This window comes from Nansenia antarctica (assembly GCF_963989245.1).
Source record: "Nansenia antarctica genome assembly, chromosome: 2".
NCBI lineage: Eukaryota > Metazoa > Chordata > Actinopteri > Argentiniformes > Microstomatidae > Nansenia > Nansenia antarctica.
Genome location: NC_137675.1, coordinates 47,607,719 through 47,621,967, shown reverse-complemented (window position 1 = coordinate 47,621,967; position 14,249 = coordinate 47,607,719). Strand labels below are relative to the sequence as shown.

Genomic DNA, 14,249 nt, shown 5'->3' with positions numbered 1-14,249 from the left:
TATATATATATATATATATATATATATATATATAAAATAAACCCCTTAAGAGTCTTTGTCCAGCACCACTGTCTCTGTCCGGTTGAAGATGCTACCAAAGTCATGACAGAAATGTTTTGTAAACAATGTAATTTGTCAAATAAATAACCTGTCCAAAAAGAACTAACTATTTAGAAGCGATCATAATTGCGTATCACGGGACAGCTTCTCCTCAGAAGCCAGAATTAGAAAAACGGAAAACAAGCGGAAGCGAGTTGGTCCCCAAAAGAAAAAGTTTGGGTTTCCAACCGAATCTGAGCCCTACAATGTGATTTTGAAACCCGCGGTGATACCGTATACCACAGTAATATTTGGGGACGGTTTAACAGGTACAAATTGGATACCGCCCAACCCTAATATACACACACACACACACACACACACACGTTCTGTGTATGAGAGTGTGTTCAAGTATAGATCCAGTGGCTGCTGCTGTCCTCCCAGCACTGCAGCTCCTGCTGCTGGAACCACAGTGAGATCTCTCTCTGGGCGCTCCCCTCAGAGTCACTGCCGTGGACCACGTTCCTGCAACACAGAGACCGTACAGGTGTTACGATGCACGCACGCCTACCTAGATCGCATGCCCTCCGACGCCCTCGCACACTGAGAACCCTCCTCCTGACAGGCTGCTCACCTGCCCGTCTGGACGCAGTAGTCTCCTCTGATGGTCCCGGGGAGTGAGTCTGCAGGGTTTGTCTCTCCAATCATCTTACGAGCGGTCTTTACCACATCCGAACCCTGCCACACCTTAAAACACACACACACACACACACGGACACAATCAGAACGTGGACAGTATCTGCATACAGGATGTATTTTAATGCAAGACGTAAATGGGGTCTATCATAACCCAAAATATATAATGCCATAGTTTATTTTTTCCTCACAAATATCTATCTATCTATATATACAGTAGTGTGTAACACTGCCTATGAACTTGAGAGAGGTGGTGGGTCTTAGGGATGGGTACAAATGATTGGCTGTTGACTGGCTATTGAGTGTGGCAAGCACATTACAGGGGCCTCATTTATAGAAAGTACTTTGGATCAAATTTGATCTTACCCGTGTCGTACGTAGAAAACCACGTCAAAGTAGTGATTCATACAATTTCAACGTGTCAATTTGACCGTGGAAACGATCGTAGTTCTACGTCAGGTATTGACTTGACGTACGCACATTACCTACTGGTTATGCAGAGTTATTACAGGCATGTGAGCCACACTGCCTACTGTAATTAATGCGAAGTGAAAGTGGCTCGTAATAACATTAACAATGTTGTTATCAGCCGAGAAAATGAGTTTAATTCAAGATTTAAAGGGAACTGATGTTTATGATTGTATTTCAGTCTTCCTTTATATCCCTCCAGAGCTGTCAAGGCAATGCCATCTCCCCTTCAACATGCCTATAGTGCGCTCCACAACGGACCTTGCCCGGCCATGCGCTAAATTATACTGGATTTCCTCCGGTGTCTGGGAGTTCGCGAAGGGAGTTCGCAGCCATGTTTTCAATGTCACCTGATAAGAAAAATACCATTATATTATTACAGTATAAGCATTTGCCTGGTTAGTTGTCATGATCAAACGTTACAAATGCAACTTATGATGGCCCAAAAAGGTGACAAATATTTTTTTGCGGCTAACCTTAGGGGGGGATAGCGCTTAGGGATGTCCCGATCCGATATTGATATCGCATATCGCCGCGATATCGGTCCTGAATGCTGGATCGCAGATCGCACCAGAAAAAAAATAGGCAGCGATCTGGGGCTCGCGATCCGGCGTGTCACTCACGTGATGACAACAGTAGTAGTCAGTGGTCACGGGCATGAGAGTTGGCTAGTAGCTACCTGTGTGTAATGAGTCTGACAATGTCATGATGCTAGCTGGTGAAATCATAAACCATTTGCTTACGTAATTTTTCGTTTGTTTACATAGTCTGAAACTACAGATGGTAAGCTTTCAAATGATGCGTCATACATTGAAATCGGAAAAAAATTCAAGACGACACGAGTATTTGAATGTTTGTTTGTATCAATGTTTTGCTCAAGAATGGTGTCTGCTAAAAACGCTGCTAACAGTTTCGTTCTAAAACGAAAGTATTGTAACGTCCCCACTTGGACAGTGGTTGTAATAATGACAGATAGCTTCTCTCATGTAATCTGTGCGTTTAATTGTAAACTATCTCATACACAACTTTCTTAGTTCACCGGAGCTCTCTCTCCCAACGGTCTCAACAACACACACAGCACCCGCCCCCCCCCCCCCCCCGTGACCTCCACCAATCACAGGGGTGCATTGGCACACAACACAGTAACAGTGCGTTCTATATCGTAGAGCTCCGCCCCATAGGGGAGCTCTGCTCCTATTGGTTTACCCCGCTACCTAAAGTAGCAATTGACTGAATTTTTCGATGTCCGCGCCCGCCCTGGGGTGCTATAAAAGGGGCGTCCTCCGTTACCTCATTCTCCCAAAAAAAATCAGCACGGGTTTACATCTGAGACTACAAGAAGGACGACTACAAGAGACTGGAGAACCCGCCAGACACTTCCCTTCAGCGATGGATCGTCCACCCCCGAAGCAGTTCCTCCGGAACGCCTGCTGCTGCGACTTCCTAGCAGCAGAGGACAAACACGACCTCTACCACGTCTGCCTCGGCCCCCAACATGCCGAGGCGGCGTTGGTCGCCTCCCCCAGCTGCCTCCCCTGCTCTCTCCTTTCCGTCACGGCAAGGCAGAAGAGGATGGCCTGGTTTAAGGAGAGCATTCCCCTGGCGGACGCTATCTCGGGGATGCTATCCGACTCGGATAGCTCTGTCGATGATGCGTCCGGACAGGCCCCAGAGCGGCGTTCTGGTCAGGCACCTCCCCAAGTAGGGACGGGCCCGCCCGCTCAGCCGGCCCTGACATCACGCCGCCCTCACCCAGCTGAGTGGTCGGTGTCGGTGTCAGGGTCAGAGAGCTCTGATGAGGGCGAGCGGCAGGTAGAGGCTCACGAGCTCCCCGCCCTCGCCCCCCCATCACTCCACCACGACTTCCAGGGCCTCCTGGAAGCTGCGGCGGGCGTGTTGGGGATTCCCCGTCCCGCCTCCCCTCCCCCAACGACTGCGTCCTTCTGGGAGAAGGACCTGTTTTATGGGAAGAGGGCGAAGCAACAGGGCCAGCCTCCTAACGCTGTCCTTCCGGGCTTAGATAAGTTCGTGGAGGACACGTGGGGAGAACCACTCGCAGGCAGGGCGCCGGTGAAGGCGTTCCTGCCCTTTACCAGAGTGGAGGGGCTCTCGGAGGGAATGACCGACGGCTCCCCGCCGCTCGAACCAGCACTGGCGGCCTACTTGGTACCGGGGTCCAGCGCCTGGACGGTGCCTAAAAAACCTATGCTGCCCAACCAGCGTGACAGGTTCAACGCCACCCTGGTAGACAAAAGCTACGCTCTCGGTGCGCAGGCAGCGGCGGCGGCGAATAACATCGACGTGTTTAACGCCGCCATTGCAAAAATCACTACAGACCGAACCAACGGTCTGTCTGCAGCGGAGGCAGAGCTTCTGAGCAGGACTATGTACCTGGCCCAGGGCGTCGCGGTTTGTGGGGGTCGCCTGATGGCAAACGCGGTGGTGCAGCAGCGACAGATGTGGCTGTCCCTCACCACCATGACCGGGGCGGACCGGATGGCCCTACTAAATGCTCCAATAGAGAGAAAAGGGCTATTCGGTCCTGCCATGGACACCATGACAAAGCGCCTGGCCGCGATGGAGGAGGCCAAGAAGCACCTGGCCAGACACCTCCCCCTCCAGCGACCCTCCACCTCTTCCACCGTGGTGACGACTAGGCCGTCAACGGCTACAAAACGGAGGGTTCGGCGTAATGCAGCACTGGCTCCACCTCTACCGACGGAGCCATACCCCACTCGCCACCGACCACTGAGAGGGCCCGCTACGGCCCCCGACGGCAGCGTGACCCCCCCACAGCATGGCGTGGGGGTAAACGCAAGAGGAATGCGTGACTGGCGGGGGGGTCGGTAATGACCCCACCACCGGTTTCCTCTTCATGGCTGCTACCTCATAAAGAGGCAAAAGAGGGAAAATCCCCACCTTACTTTTTCAGTAAAGGAGAATTTTCCATGTTATCTACCAGAGCGGAGACCGACCTGCCTTGTCAGAGTGTGGTCGAATCACTACCGGTTAGAAACAAAGCAGAGACTGGCCCAGCTTACCAGCGTGTGGTCAGCTCTCTGCCTAGCGGACTTACCCCTATCACGACACAAACGGGGTTAAACACCCCTGTCTGTAGCCGTATAGAGGGAACGTCATTTACATCAAAAACCCCTCCATGTCTATCAGGACCTGGCCCAGCTCATGAGCGTGCGGCCGGTTCTTTGATTATCAGGCATAATAAACCTAAGTCAATAAAGGGCATTGTTACACAAAACAAACACTCTTTACAGACGGCAACCCATCTCTTTCGAAATGACCCCACCTTGGGCTGTGCCACCTCCTCGGTGTGCAGCGGCGGCTGGGGTCATACAGAAATGCAAACTTTTTCTGTCGACTGCACCACAACAGACGGCCCAGCCGCTGTCGTTGCGTTATGCAGAATGGCTAGAAGGGGCAGGTGTTCTGTCGGGCTGGCTAGACAGGACATTGAGGAGGGGATATGCACTACAGTTCATTCAGCCTCCTCCGCCCTTCAGGAGCGTGAGAGAGACTGTTTTATCCTGCCCGATAAAAACGCGTGCGCTCCAGGAGGAGATTACGAATCTCCTAACAAAGGGTGCAGTGACAATGGTTCCAAGGGACCAGTGGGACATGGGGTGGTACTCCCCGTATTTCCTTGTCCCAAAGAAATCGGGAGGTATGAGACCCATACTAGATTTAAGGGTCCTCAACGAGAGAGTGGCGAAACGCCCCTTTCGTATGTTGACGACGAGGCGCCTCCTGTCTTGTATACAGAAGGGCGACTACGGAATCAGCATAGACCTGAAGGATGCGTATTTTCATGTGCCAATCACAGAGAGGCACAGGAAATTTCTACGTTTTGCCTTCCAAGGGAAGGTTTACGAGTACACGCGCCTGCCCTTCGGGTACGCGCTTGCTCCTCGGACTTTCTCCAAATGCGTACTCGAACCACTAAGGCGAAACGGGATACGCATCTTAGCATATCTCGACGACCTACTGGTCTTGGCCCAATGCCCAAATCGAGCCATTCGGGACGCAACCTCACTGGTGCAGCACCTCACTCAGTTGGGTTTAGCTGTCAACTGGACAAAGAGTGCTCGTGGCCGGCTCAACAGTTTTCCTATCTAGGCATTCAGTTGGATACTGCCAAGATGAGGGCCAGTTTATCAGCACCACGGAGAGCGACACTGAAGTCAGCTCTCCGGGTGTGTCAAGTGACAAATACAATCACCGCTCTATCAATGATGTCCTTACTAGGACTGATGTCTGCAGCCCATGTAGTGGTCCCCTTAGACCTATTACACATGCGCAGACTGCAGAGGTGGTTCGCACGACTGCGACTGGATCCAGTGAGACACCGTCGCAAGTTGATTGTAATACCGAGATCGGTCAAAACCGACCTGAGCTACTGGAGAGACCCGCGCGGAGTCGCCATGGGCAGACCGGCATCCCACTACCCAGTCTTCACGGACACGTCGCTGACTGGGTGGGGAGGAGTGTGTCAGGCAGGTTCGTGGCAGGAAGATGGGGACCGTTGGAGACGCGTCACATCAACCTGCTGGAACTCGAGGCGGTCAAGTTAACGCTACTTCATTTTGCCCCGGTGTTAAAGGATCTGGACGTGTTAGTCAGATCCGACAACAGGACAACAGTAGCATACATCAATCGACAAGGGGGAGTACGCTCAGCGTCACTTCATCGCCTAGCAACAGATGTATGGCTGTGGGCTGTCACACACCTGAGTTCGCTAAAAGCTCTCCACATTCCAGGTCTGCTCAACGAAGGAGCAGATCTGTTATCACGAGGAGGCCCGAGGGACGACGACTGGAGGTTAGCACCCTCCATTGTGTCTCTGATTTGGGCACGGTTCGGGCAAGCAGAAGTGGATCTGTTTGCGTCACGAACGAATGTGCAGTGTCGCCTTTGGTTCTCCCTGCGCGAACAGGACAACCCGCCATTGGGAGTCGATGCATTCGCACACCACCCGTGGCCGAGGGTCCTGTTATACGCGTTCCCACCCCTGATATCTATCCTCCCACTGTTGGCACGAGTGAGATCAGAGAGGCTAGAGTTAATTCTTGTAGCCCCAGACCGCCCCGGAGCCCCGTGGTTTCCGGAACTGATGGAGATGTTGGTAGAGGGCCCATGGCCCATACCTCATCGACAAGATGCACTCTCTCAAGCCAGAGGCTTGGTGAGGGGGCCACCTGTGATGGGGGGCCCCCTCATGGCCTGGTTACTGAGAGGGACTTGTTAGAACGCAGGGGTCTGACAGACGCGGTCATTCAGACCATTCAAAGTGCGCGCGCGCAATCCACTGCAAAGGGATATGCGGCACGCTGGCGAGTGTTTACACCAGGGTTTCCGTTAGAAAAAATTGCCGCCGGACATCGTGTCCGGGAAGATTTCGATTTACCGGACAAACGTGATATATTCCGGTCATCATATTAAAATATTAAAAAAAAAAAAAAAAAAAAAAAATCTAATATAGCTGTTTGTCGCGGTGATTACTGTTGTGTAGCGGCCTATATATGCCATTTAATGTCTATTTCTCATCCGATACGATTAGATGCGAGCTATATAATATATAATAATATAACATGATTCGCATGCGCGCTATGCCATTATGTCCAGCGCTGAACGGGCGCCTCACTGGGAACTGAACAGACAGCATCGATCAATGAACAGACTCCACATTACGTTAACTGAAGTTTGTTAAATTGTTTGGGATTAATGTGAGTTTTCTATTTTCTCTTTCCAGTTTTACCCTTTTTTTTATCAATAAAACAACGTCATTTCTATAACCAGGTCTCGCTGGTTGGGAAGGCATTTCGTTTAGCTGCCTGTCAAATCATACTTAATCGGACTCGGGAGTATGTCAATGAGGAGAACATAACTGTTTATTGAGAAACAATAGGCAGGCTGGGATACGTATATAAAGAAATACCACAATGTCTAGATGTATAACATTTTATTGAACAGTGCAAGCATGTAGGCTTCTGGCGTGACATCGTACCCCTAACGTTCTTAGGGCTTGTTTGAAAAGCTTAGACTGAAAGTTAGTGCCCTGGTCAGATTGTATAACAAGAGGAAGACCGAATGTGGAAAAAAACGTTGTTAAAGCTTTCACCACTGAGCTGGCTGATATGTTACGCAACGGAACAGCTTCGGGAAAACGAGTAGCAGCGCACATAATAGTAAGCAAATACTGACTTCCACTTTTAGTCCTAGGCAAAGGTCCAACACAATCAATTATTACACGTTCAAATGGCTCCCCTATAGCAGGAATGGGATGCAATGGTGCGGGTGGAATGGATTGATTAGGCTTACCCGCCATCTGACAAGTATGGCAACAGCGGCAGTGCTTGGCAACATCCGCCTTCAGTCCGGGCCAAAAGAAATGTTTCAATATCAGCTGATAAGTTTTAGTTATACCTAAATGTCCTGACCACTGGCTCTCATGTGCTACAGATAACACCTGTTGTCTATAACCCACAGGCACAACCACTTGTTTTACAGTATTCCACTCACAACCATTTGCATTAGGAGGAGACAATTTACGCATTAATATCCCATCGTTAAGGAAATAAACTACGTTGCCCCCTATTTCAGATTCCTCACTAGCTGCATGTAAAAAACATTTGTTTAATGACTGATCAGCTACTTGAGCGACACGCAATTGCTCGCCGGTTACAGGCAGAGATAGGCTGTCAGCGGATGGTATGGTAGGACTCGGGGAGGATGGTAACTCTACCACTTTCTCCCTGGGAGAAGCTGAAACAATCGGGTTCTCATCCCTTTCAGAAAAGGCTTGCATAATCACACTATCACAGAGAGAAACATCGCTATCCTCCTCTCTGCCTCGACTCGATTGTGCACGAGTTATAGCGCACACCGGAAACAACCGCTGTTTCGCATAGGCAGCCTACACATTAGGAGTCATCATCATGCCGGTGTCAAATCATATCATAATAAAATAAATACATAGCCTATATATTCGTCTTTTTTAAAATAGAAGGAATCAGAATGTGAACTTTAGCGAATTGTATTCAAATTGTGCTTAGAGGGAATTATTTTCACCGGACATTTATGTCCGACGAGTTTTCAATTTGTCGGACTTCAACAACTTTTACCGGACAAAGTCCGGGAATTACCGGTTAACGGAAACCCTGGTTTACACAGTGGTGTGAGGGACAGGACATTGACCCAGTCTGCTGTCGGGTCGAAACGTTCTTGTGCTTCTTACAGTCGTTGTTTGACAAGGGATTGGCGGCGGGAACTATTAAAGTTTACGCGGCTGCCATCTCAGCTTGCCATGAGGGTTTTGCGACAACGACACTGTTCAGTCATTCGCTGGTTAAGCATTTTTTGACTGGAGTGTATAGGCTTAGACGCCCTCATAGGACACTAATGCCAAAATGGGACCTGTCGATTGTGCTAGAGGCTCTGTGCGTGCCCCCATTCGAACCCATTGACACTGTGTCGTTGCGTTTATTGTCTCTCAAGACGAGTCTACTCCTCGCCTTGACTACAGCTAAGCGAGTGAGTGATTTATGCGCTCTCTCGACACGGGCAGATTGTTTGATCATATCTGGTGACGAAACAAAAGCTGTATTACACCCTAACCCGGCTTTTATCCTTAAGGTTAATCGTGGGTTTAGAGTTCAGAGCTGTGAACTGAGCGCCTTTTTTCCTCCTCCTCACAACGGAGAGAGGGAGAGGCGTTTACATTGTCACGTCTCTTGATATAGCTTCTTTTACCAGGGGTGCAAACTGGTGATGGCCCAAAAAGGTGACCCATTTTTTTGGGGTGGCTAACCTTAGGAGGGATACCGCTAGCACTAATGGTGTTAAATAGATACCACTAGCACTAACGGTGGTCTAACAATGATGCATGTGTAAGTAGCGGCAGCCCAGACCTTAACACCTGCAGAATTACTTCGGAAACAGTTTACTGTGACTGTGTTCTCTATGCTGTCAGGAACTGTACCTAGCTCCCTGAAGCAAAAAGTTATTTCAACAGCAACAGAGTTCAGCAGACAGGGAGATTAGTTAGCTCGCACATCATGTGACTTGGATGAGACTTAGACCCCCCCCCCCCCCCCCCCCTCAAAATATTTTTAAATTATTTTTGCAGATCTACACAATTCAAATGGATGACATATTTTGAGATAAAAACGGCTAATTTAGCAGAAAGGTGACAAGTTTGCACCCCTGCTATATTATAGCACTTGGCTTAATTCAGCCGCTATAATTGAGCCGCTATCACAGGGCGTAAATACAAAACTCATTCACCTGCGTTCAATTTCAAGTATATTTGGTATTTATAGACGGAAGTACGTACGCAATTTGAAACAAGCACAGCCCGTTTTATAAATAATGTTTACGTCCATTTAGAAAAATTTGCTTACGTGCAAGTTAACCTTCTTATAAATTAGGCCCCAGGTCTCCATCTCGCTAACAAACTTCTGCCTTGAATTTCCCCCAGGTTTTCCTAACTAGGGAAGCCTGGTCTCGACGAGGTTAGCGCAGCACACTTGATTCACACCATCTCCTTGTGGTTACACCATTCATGGCTCTGGAGTTTCATTTCTTCATCATTTATCTTCTGCATCACTGGTCACAGCAGTTGTACTGCTCACTGACTGACTTCAATTCAATGGTGTGTGTGTTTGGACACATATTGCATTTTTAAACCACCTAGACCTCAGACTGACACTAGTACAGTAGGAGCTGGGGGAAGAGGATAGGGAGGAAGGGGATAGGAGCCAGAAAGGGAACCAGGCCTTTGTTGTTCAGACTGTGTATAAGCCTCACCATTGCGACGATGGGCCCGGATCTCATGTAGCGGACCAGTCCATCAAAGAATGGTTTGAATCTCAGTTCCCAGTAGTGCTCCCTCAGGAGATCCTCAGAGGCCTAGTAGAGAGAGAGAGAGGGAGAGAGAGAGAGAGAGAGAGAGAGAGAGAGAGAGAGAGAGAGAGAGAGAGAGAGAGAGAGAGAGAGAGAGAGAGAGAGAGAGAGAGAGAGAGAGAGAGAGAGAGAGAGAGAGAGAGAGAGAGAGAGAGAGAGAGAGAGAGAGAGAGAGAGAGAGAGAGAGACACCACACATGGACAGTATTATTATCATATTTGGAAGATGGTTTTCATCCTCAATTCCATTACTTCCAAGTCTGGAGTTGGAGTAGCATAGCCAAATACATTTAACATGTAATCCTAGTAAACATTCCCTTTCTTAGGTCAGTTAGGATCACTACTTTATTTTAAAAATGTGAAATGTACAACAATAGTAGAGAGAATGATTTATTTCAGCTTTTATTTCTTTACATACACTTAGTAAGTATTTTGTATCCATTGCTTTTAAATTGTTTAACTTGAGTCAGATGTTTTTAGCCTCCCATAAGCTTCCCACAATAAATTGGTGGGATTTTGGCCTATTCCTCCTGGCAGAACTGATGTAACTGAGTCAGGTTTGTAGGACTCCTTGCTCGCACACACTTTTTCAGTTCTGCCCCCAAATGTTCTATAGGATTGAGGTCAGGGCTTTGTGATGACCACTCCAATGCCTTGACTTTGTTGTCCTTAAGGAATTTTACCACAACTTTGGAAGTCTGCTTGGGGTCATTGTCCATTTGGAAGACCCATTTGAGACCAAGCTTTAACTTCCTGGCTGATATCTTGAGATGTTGCTTCAATATACCCACATAATTGTCCTTCCTCATGATGCCACCAAGTGCACCCCCAGTGTTGGGATGGTGTTCTTCGGCTTGCAAGCCTCCCCCTTTTTCCTCCAAACATAATGATGGTCATTATGGCCAAACCGATTTGGCAGAACCAACAATTTTTGTTTCATCAGACCAGAGGATTATTTTATTTTTTTAAAGTATTGAGTTAGCCCACTGAGGAAGCATAACTAACCCTGTTCCAAACATGGGCTTACCTGCACAATTTTGAGTCCCACCAGTCTGAATCCCTTCTTCTCAAAGCGGTGGATGATCTCTCCCACCAGTCTTCGGTGCACGCCATCCGGCTTCACAGCGATGAAGGTGCGCTCATTTACCCCCGTCCAGCCTAGGAGCAAGGCACAGATGATAATTACTACTATAACAAGCCCTCCCCCCTTCCTAACCCTAAATACTTGTGGTGGGTCCCTTGGCCCTCATAGGTCTGAAATAAGTTGATCTCCCCGGGTTATTGTGAGACTGGGAGGTCTGTGTATGGAGCAAGCAACTCAGTCACAACCATTACTTCAAATGACTCCTCAAGCATATTGACTACATTTCTAATCTTTACAGCGGGGTAAGTAATGATAGTAGTCACATCCCAATCGATTTACAAGAAGTAGGCTACTTTTCTTGTCTCCTGACCTCTCCTTGCAGGCCACTGGTTTGCAGATAGGCCTAAATACAAGGGTTAGGGCAATATTAAGGAGACAATCACACCAACAGGTTGAAGGTAGATAGAATAGGACACACCTAAAATCAGCAACATTTGATGTACTTTTTTTAATTTTATTTTTTACATTTTACAATGAGTTAAGTACTCATTTGGTTCTAACAGCACTGTACTGTTTTGGAAACTAGTCAAGGAGTGAGATGGTATGCAATGCACTAAATCAAAACGAAAGTCAATAAATTCATGGGAAGACAAAGGAAATTGAGAAACCTGTAATCTCAACACCCCCTCTGAAAATAATCTCTCCCACTCACAGCCGCTCACCCCCACCCCTTCTTTATAATCCCTCCTGATTTGAGAGTCGGTAAACTGACTGAGAAATACAGCTCATGCAAAACCGATGTGCCTTATACAGCATCTTACCAGATTCTTCAATTCGAGCATGCTTTATAACCAAATCGTCATGTCTTTGCTGAATAGGCAATAACCTTTTCGGTTCCATATCATACTCGCGCAGAGATGCCGCGTAATCCATAATAGTATCTAATATATGCCGTAATCAGCCAATCAGTGGTGGCGCAATGGCATCGCGGATGAAGGCGGAACCAATGGAATCGCAGACCCACAAGATATTAATAGGATGCACTTCGCCGCACAGGACAACACATGTTAACCAATGATGTTATGTTTAAACAAACATAGTAGGTATACTGACTGCTACGTATATGCCCAGGTTGACGAGATAATCTGCGTTTGTGAATAACATAGGCATGAATAAAAACATTCGTGACAGAATTAAAAATATTTTCCCACTTACTTGCAATTCCTGGTCCAGCTACTTATTACAAAATGCGAAACCTATCACTGATAAACCTCTCTGCTTCCCTACGTTGCTAGTTTCCAAGGTGGACAACGGCTGCAATTGGATTTCGAGCCACTCAACCTATTCTAATTCAAAAAATATTTCACCTAATTTAGCTAGTCTAATCTGTGACTGGGTCCTCCTTCTGAACAATTTCACATCCACTATAAATGCCACAGGGTCCCTTCAAAATCACGGGCCATCTGAGTTCTGTGAACGACAATAGTGGAACTGTGCCCAACGACCTCGTGTCTGGAGCCTAATGAGGATTTATTCAAAAGCGTCCACGTTAAACTTGTTTAAGCATTTAGAAATAGTAAATATGGAGAAAAAAAGAAAAAAAGAATTATATTTAGCTGTCTTTGAAAATTAACATGTAATCCTCTCAATGTATTATTTGTGTTTTTTTAAGAGTTTGTAATTGTCCCAATTGTCCCGATGAAAGACTGCTGGGCTGTATAGGGCACATAATGGACTGTACTGAAATATTTTTCCAAAGCTAATCTTTTTTTTCTTCTTTTTTTTTTAGTAACACTTCAGTAACACTTCTAGAAAATTGATCCAAGTGAGTTTTAACCACGAGCGGTGTCATACAAAGTGTTGATAGCTTTTTACTGTGGCACAACAGTTCTGCACAACAAGTGCCCCATCTAGACTGCATAGAGCAGACATAACTGTACATAATGTGCATTATAATGATTGTTTTGATGTTTTTTGAAATTGTACACTTTCTGTTACATACTATTTCCTTACTTCATGAAAGATCTCATCATTTTCCAGTGATCTCTTACCTCGCGCTTTTAATTTTGAAATCACAAAACGACTTATTGTCGGAATCTGCTGCTTATTATCGTTCAGAGAACACAGGTGGCCTTCGCTACGTTCTTGTATCCAGGTGTCAAATGGCAATTTGTTAAACAGCCACTTACAGAAATTGCAGCTTGCTGTCTGGCAAACTATCGTAATGCTTGCACTGTGCATGCATTTGTTGTGTTAGGTGTTGTGTCGGTAAGTATGACTTGAAAAAGAAGACCAACCTGTCTGGAAAATATTAGCAAATATAGTCAAGAAGAGACAAATCATTGTCGCATCACCAGAAGCCGGTGCCTCGCGCCACCACAACCACGTCAGCGACGGAGAAAAGAAGGAAGTGACGTGCGCATGCGCATGTGGAGCCACAATATTGACGCGAGCGCGCTCCCGGGACAGTCTGCAGGTAAACGTGCACACAACTTTCTTTTGTCACAGTTTTTAACCTTTCGTTTGAAAGCCGAATATCGAGGAAGTTGTTCTAGTAAAGGCAGCATATTCCACTCACAGGCTCCTGAATACAGGGATATTATTGTAGTTGGCCAGTGTCTGAATACAGGACGTATACATTTTAATACAAAGTGTAAATGGGAATACTATTTGAGTTGATTTGATTTATTAGGATCTCCATTAGCTTATGCAAAGCAAACATATACAAGGAATCAACATACAAACATATAACAAAGAAGAATGACATCAACAGAACATCACAGAACATATAGGGCCAAGAACTCATATCTTTAATCACCAGCTACGATTGACAAGATTGTTGCTCTGAAGTCATGTCCGACAGCGTCCATTGTTCTATCAAGCCTTGTTATGAATAGGATTAAAATAATTAAGAACATTTATTATTTATTTATTATTCTGTTCTGAAGCTGTCATTGGTAAAAGTGAATTGCCCAAATAACACACATTTCCAAATTAATATAACCTACTGCTTTTGCTACAGAAACCAAGTTATAAATCGATTCATG

The 14,249-nt window shown here is 46.7% G+C and overlaps 1 protein-coding gene across 1 annotated transcript; it reads right to left on the bottom strand.

Moving 5' to 3' along the window:
- Positions 1-446: 446 nt before the first annotated feature.
- nme3 (NME/NM23 nucleoside diphosphate kinase 3) lies at positions 447-13,574 on the bottom strand (the record flags this gene model as incomplete). Its single annotated transcript, XM_080524089.1, has 5 exons — positions 13,500-13,574; positions 11,146-11,276; positions 10,024-10,125; positions 674-786; positions 447-564 (listed from the first exon to the last, which is right to left on the bottom strand). The coding sequence occupies exons 1-5, from the start codon at positions 13,543-13,545 to the stop codon at positions 447-449; spliced, it is 510 nt and encodes a 169-aa protein (XP_080380215.1). The 5' UTR covers positions 13,546-13,574.
- Positions 13,575-14,249: the final 675 nt, after the last annotated feature.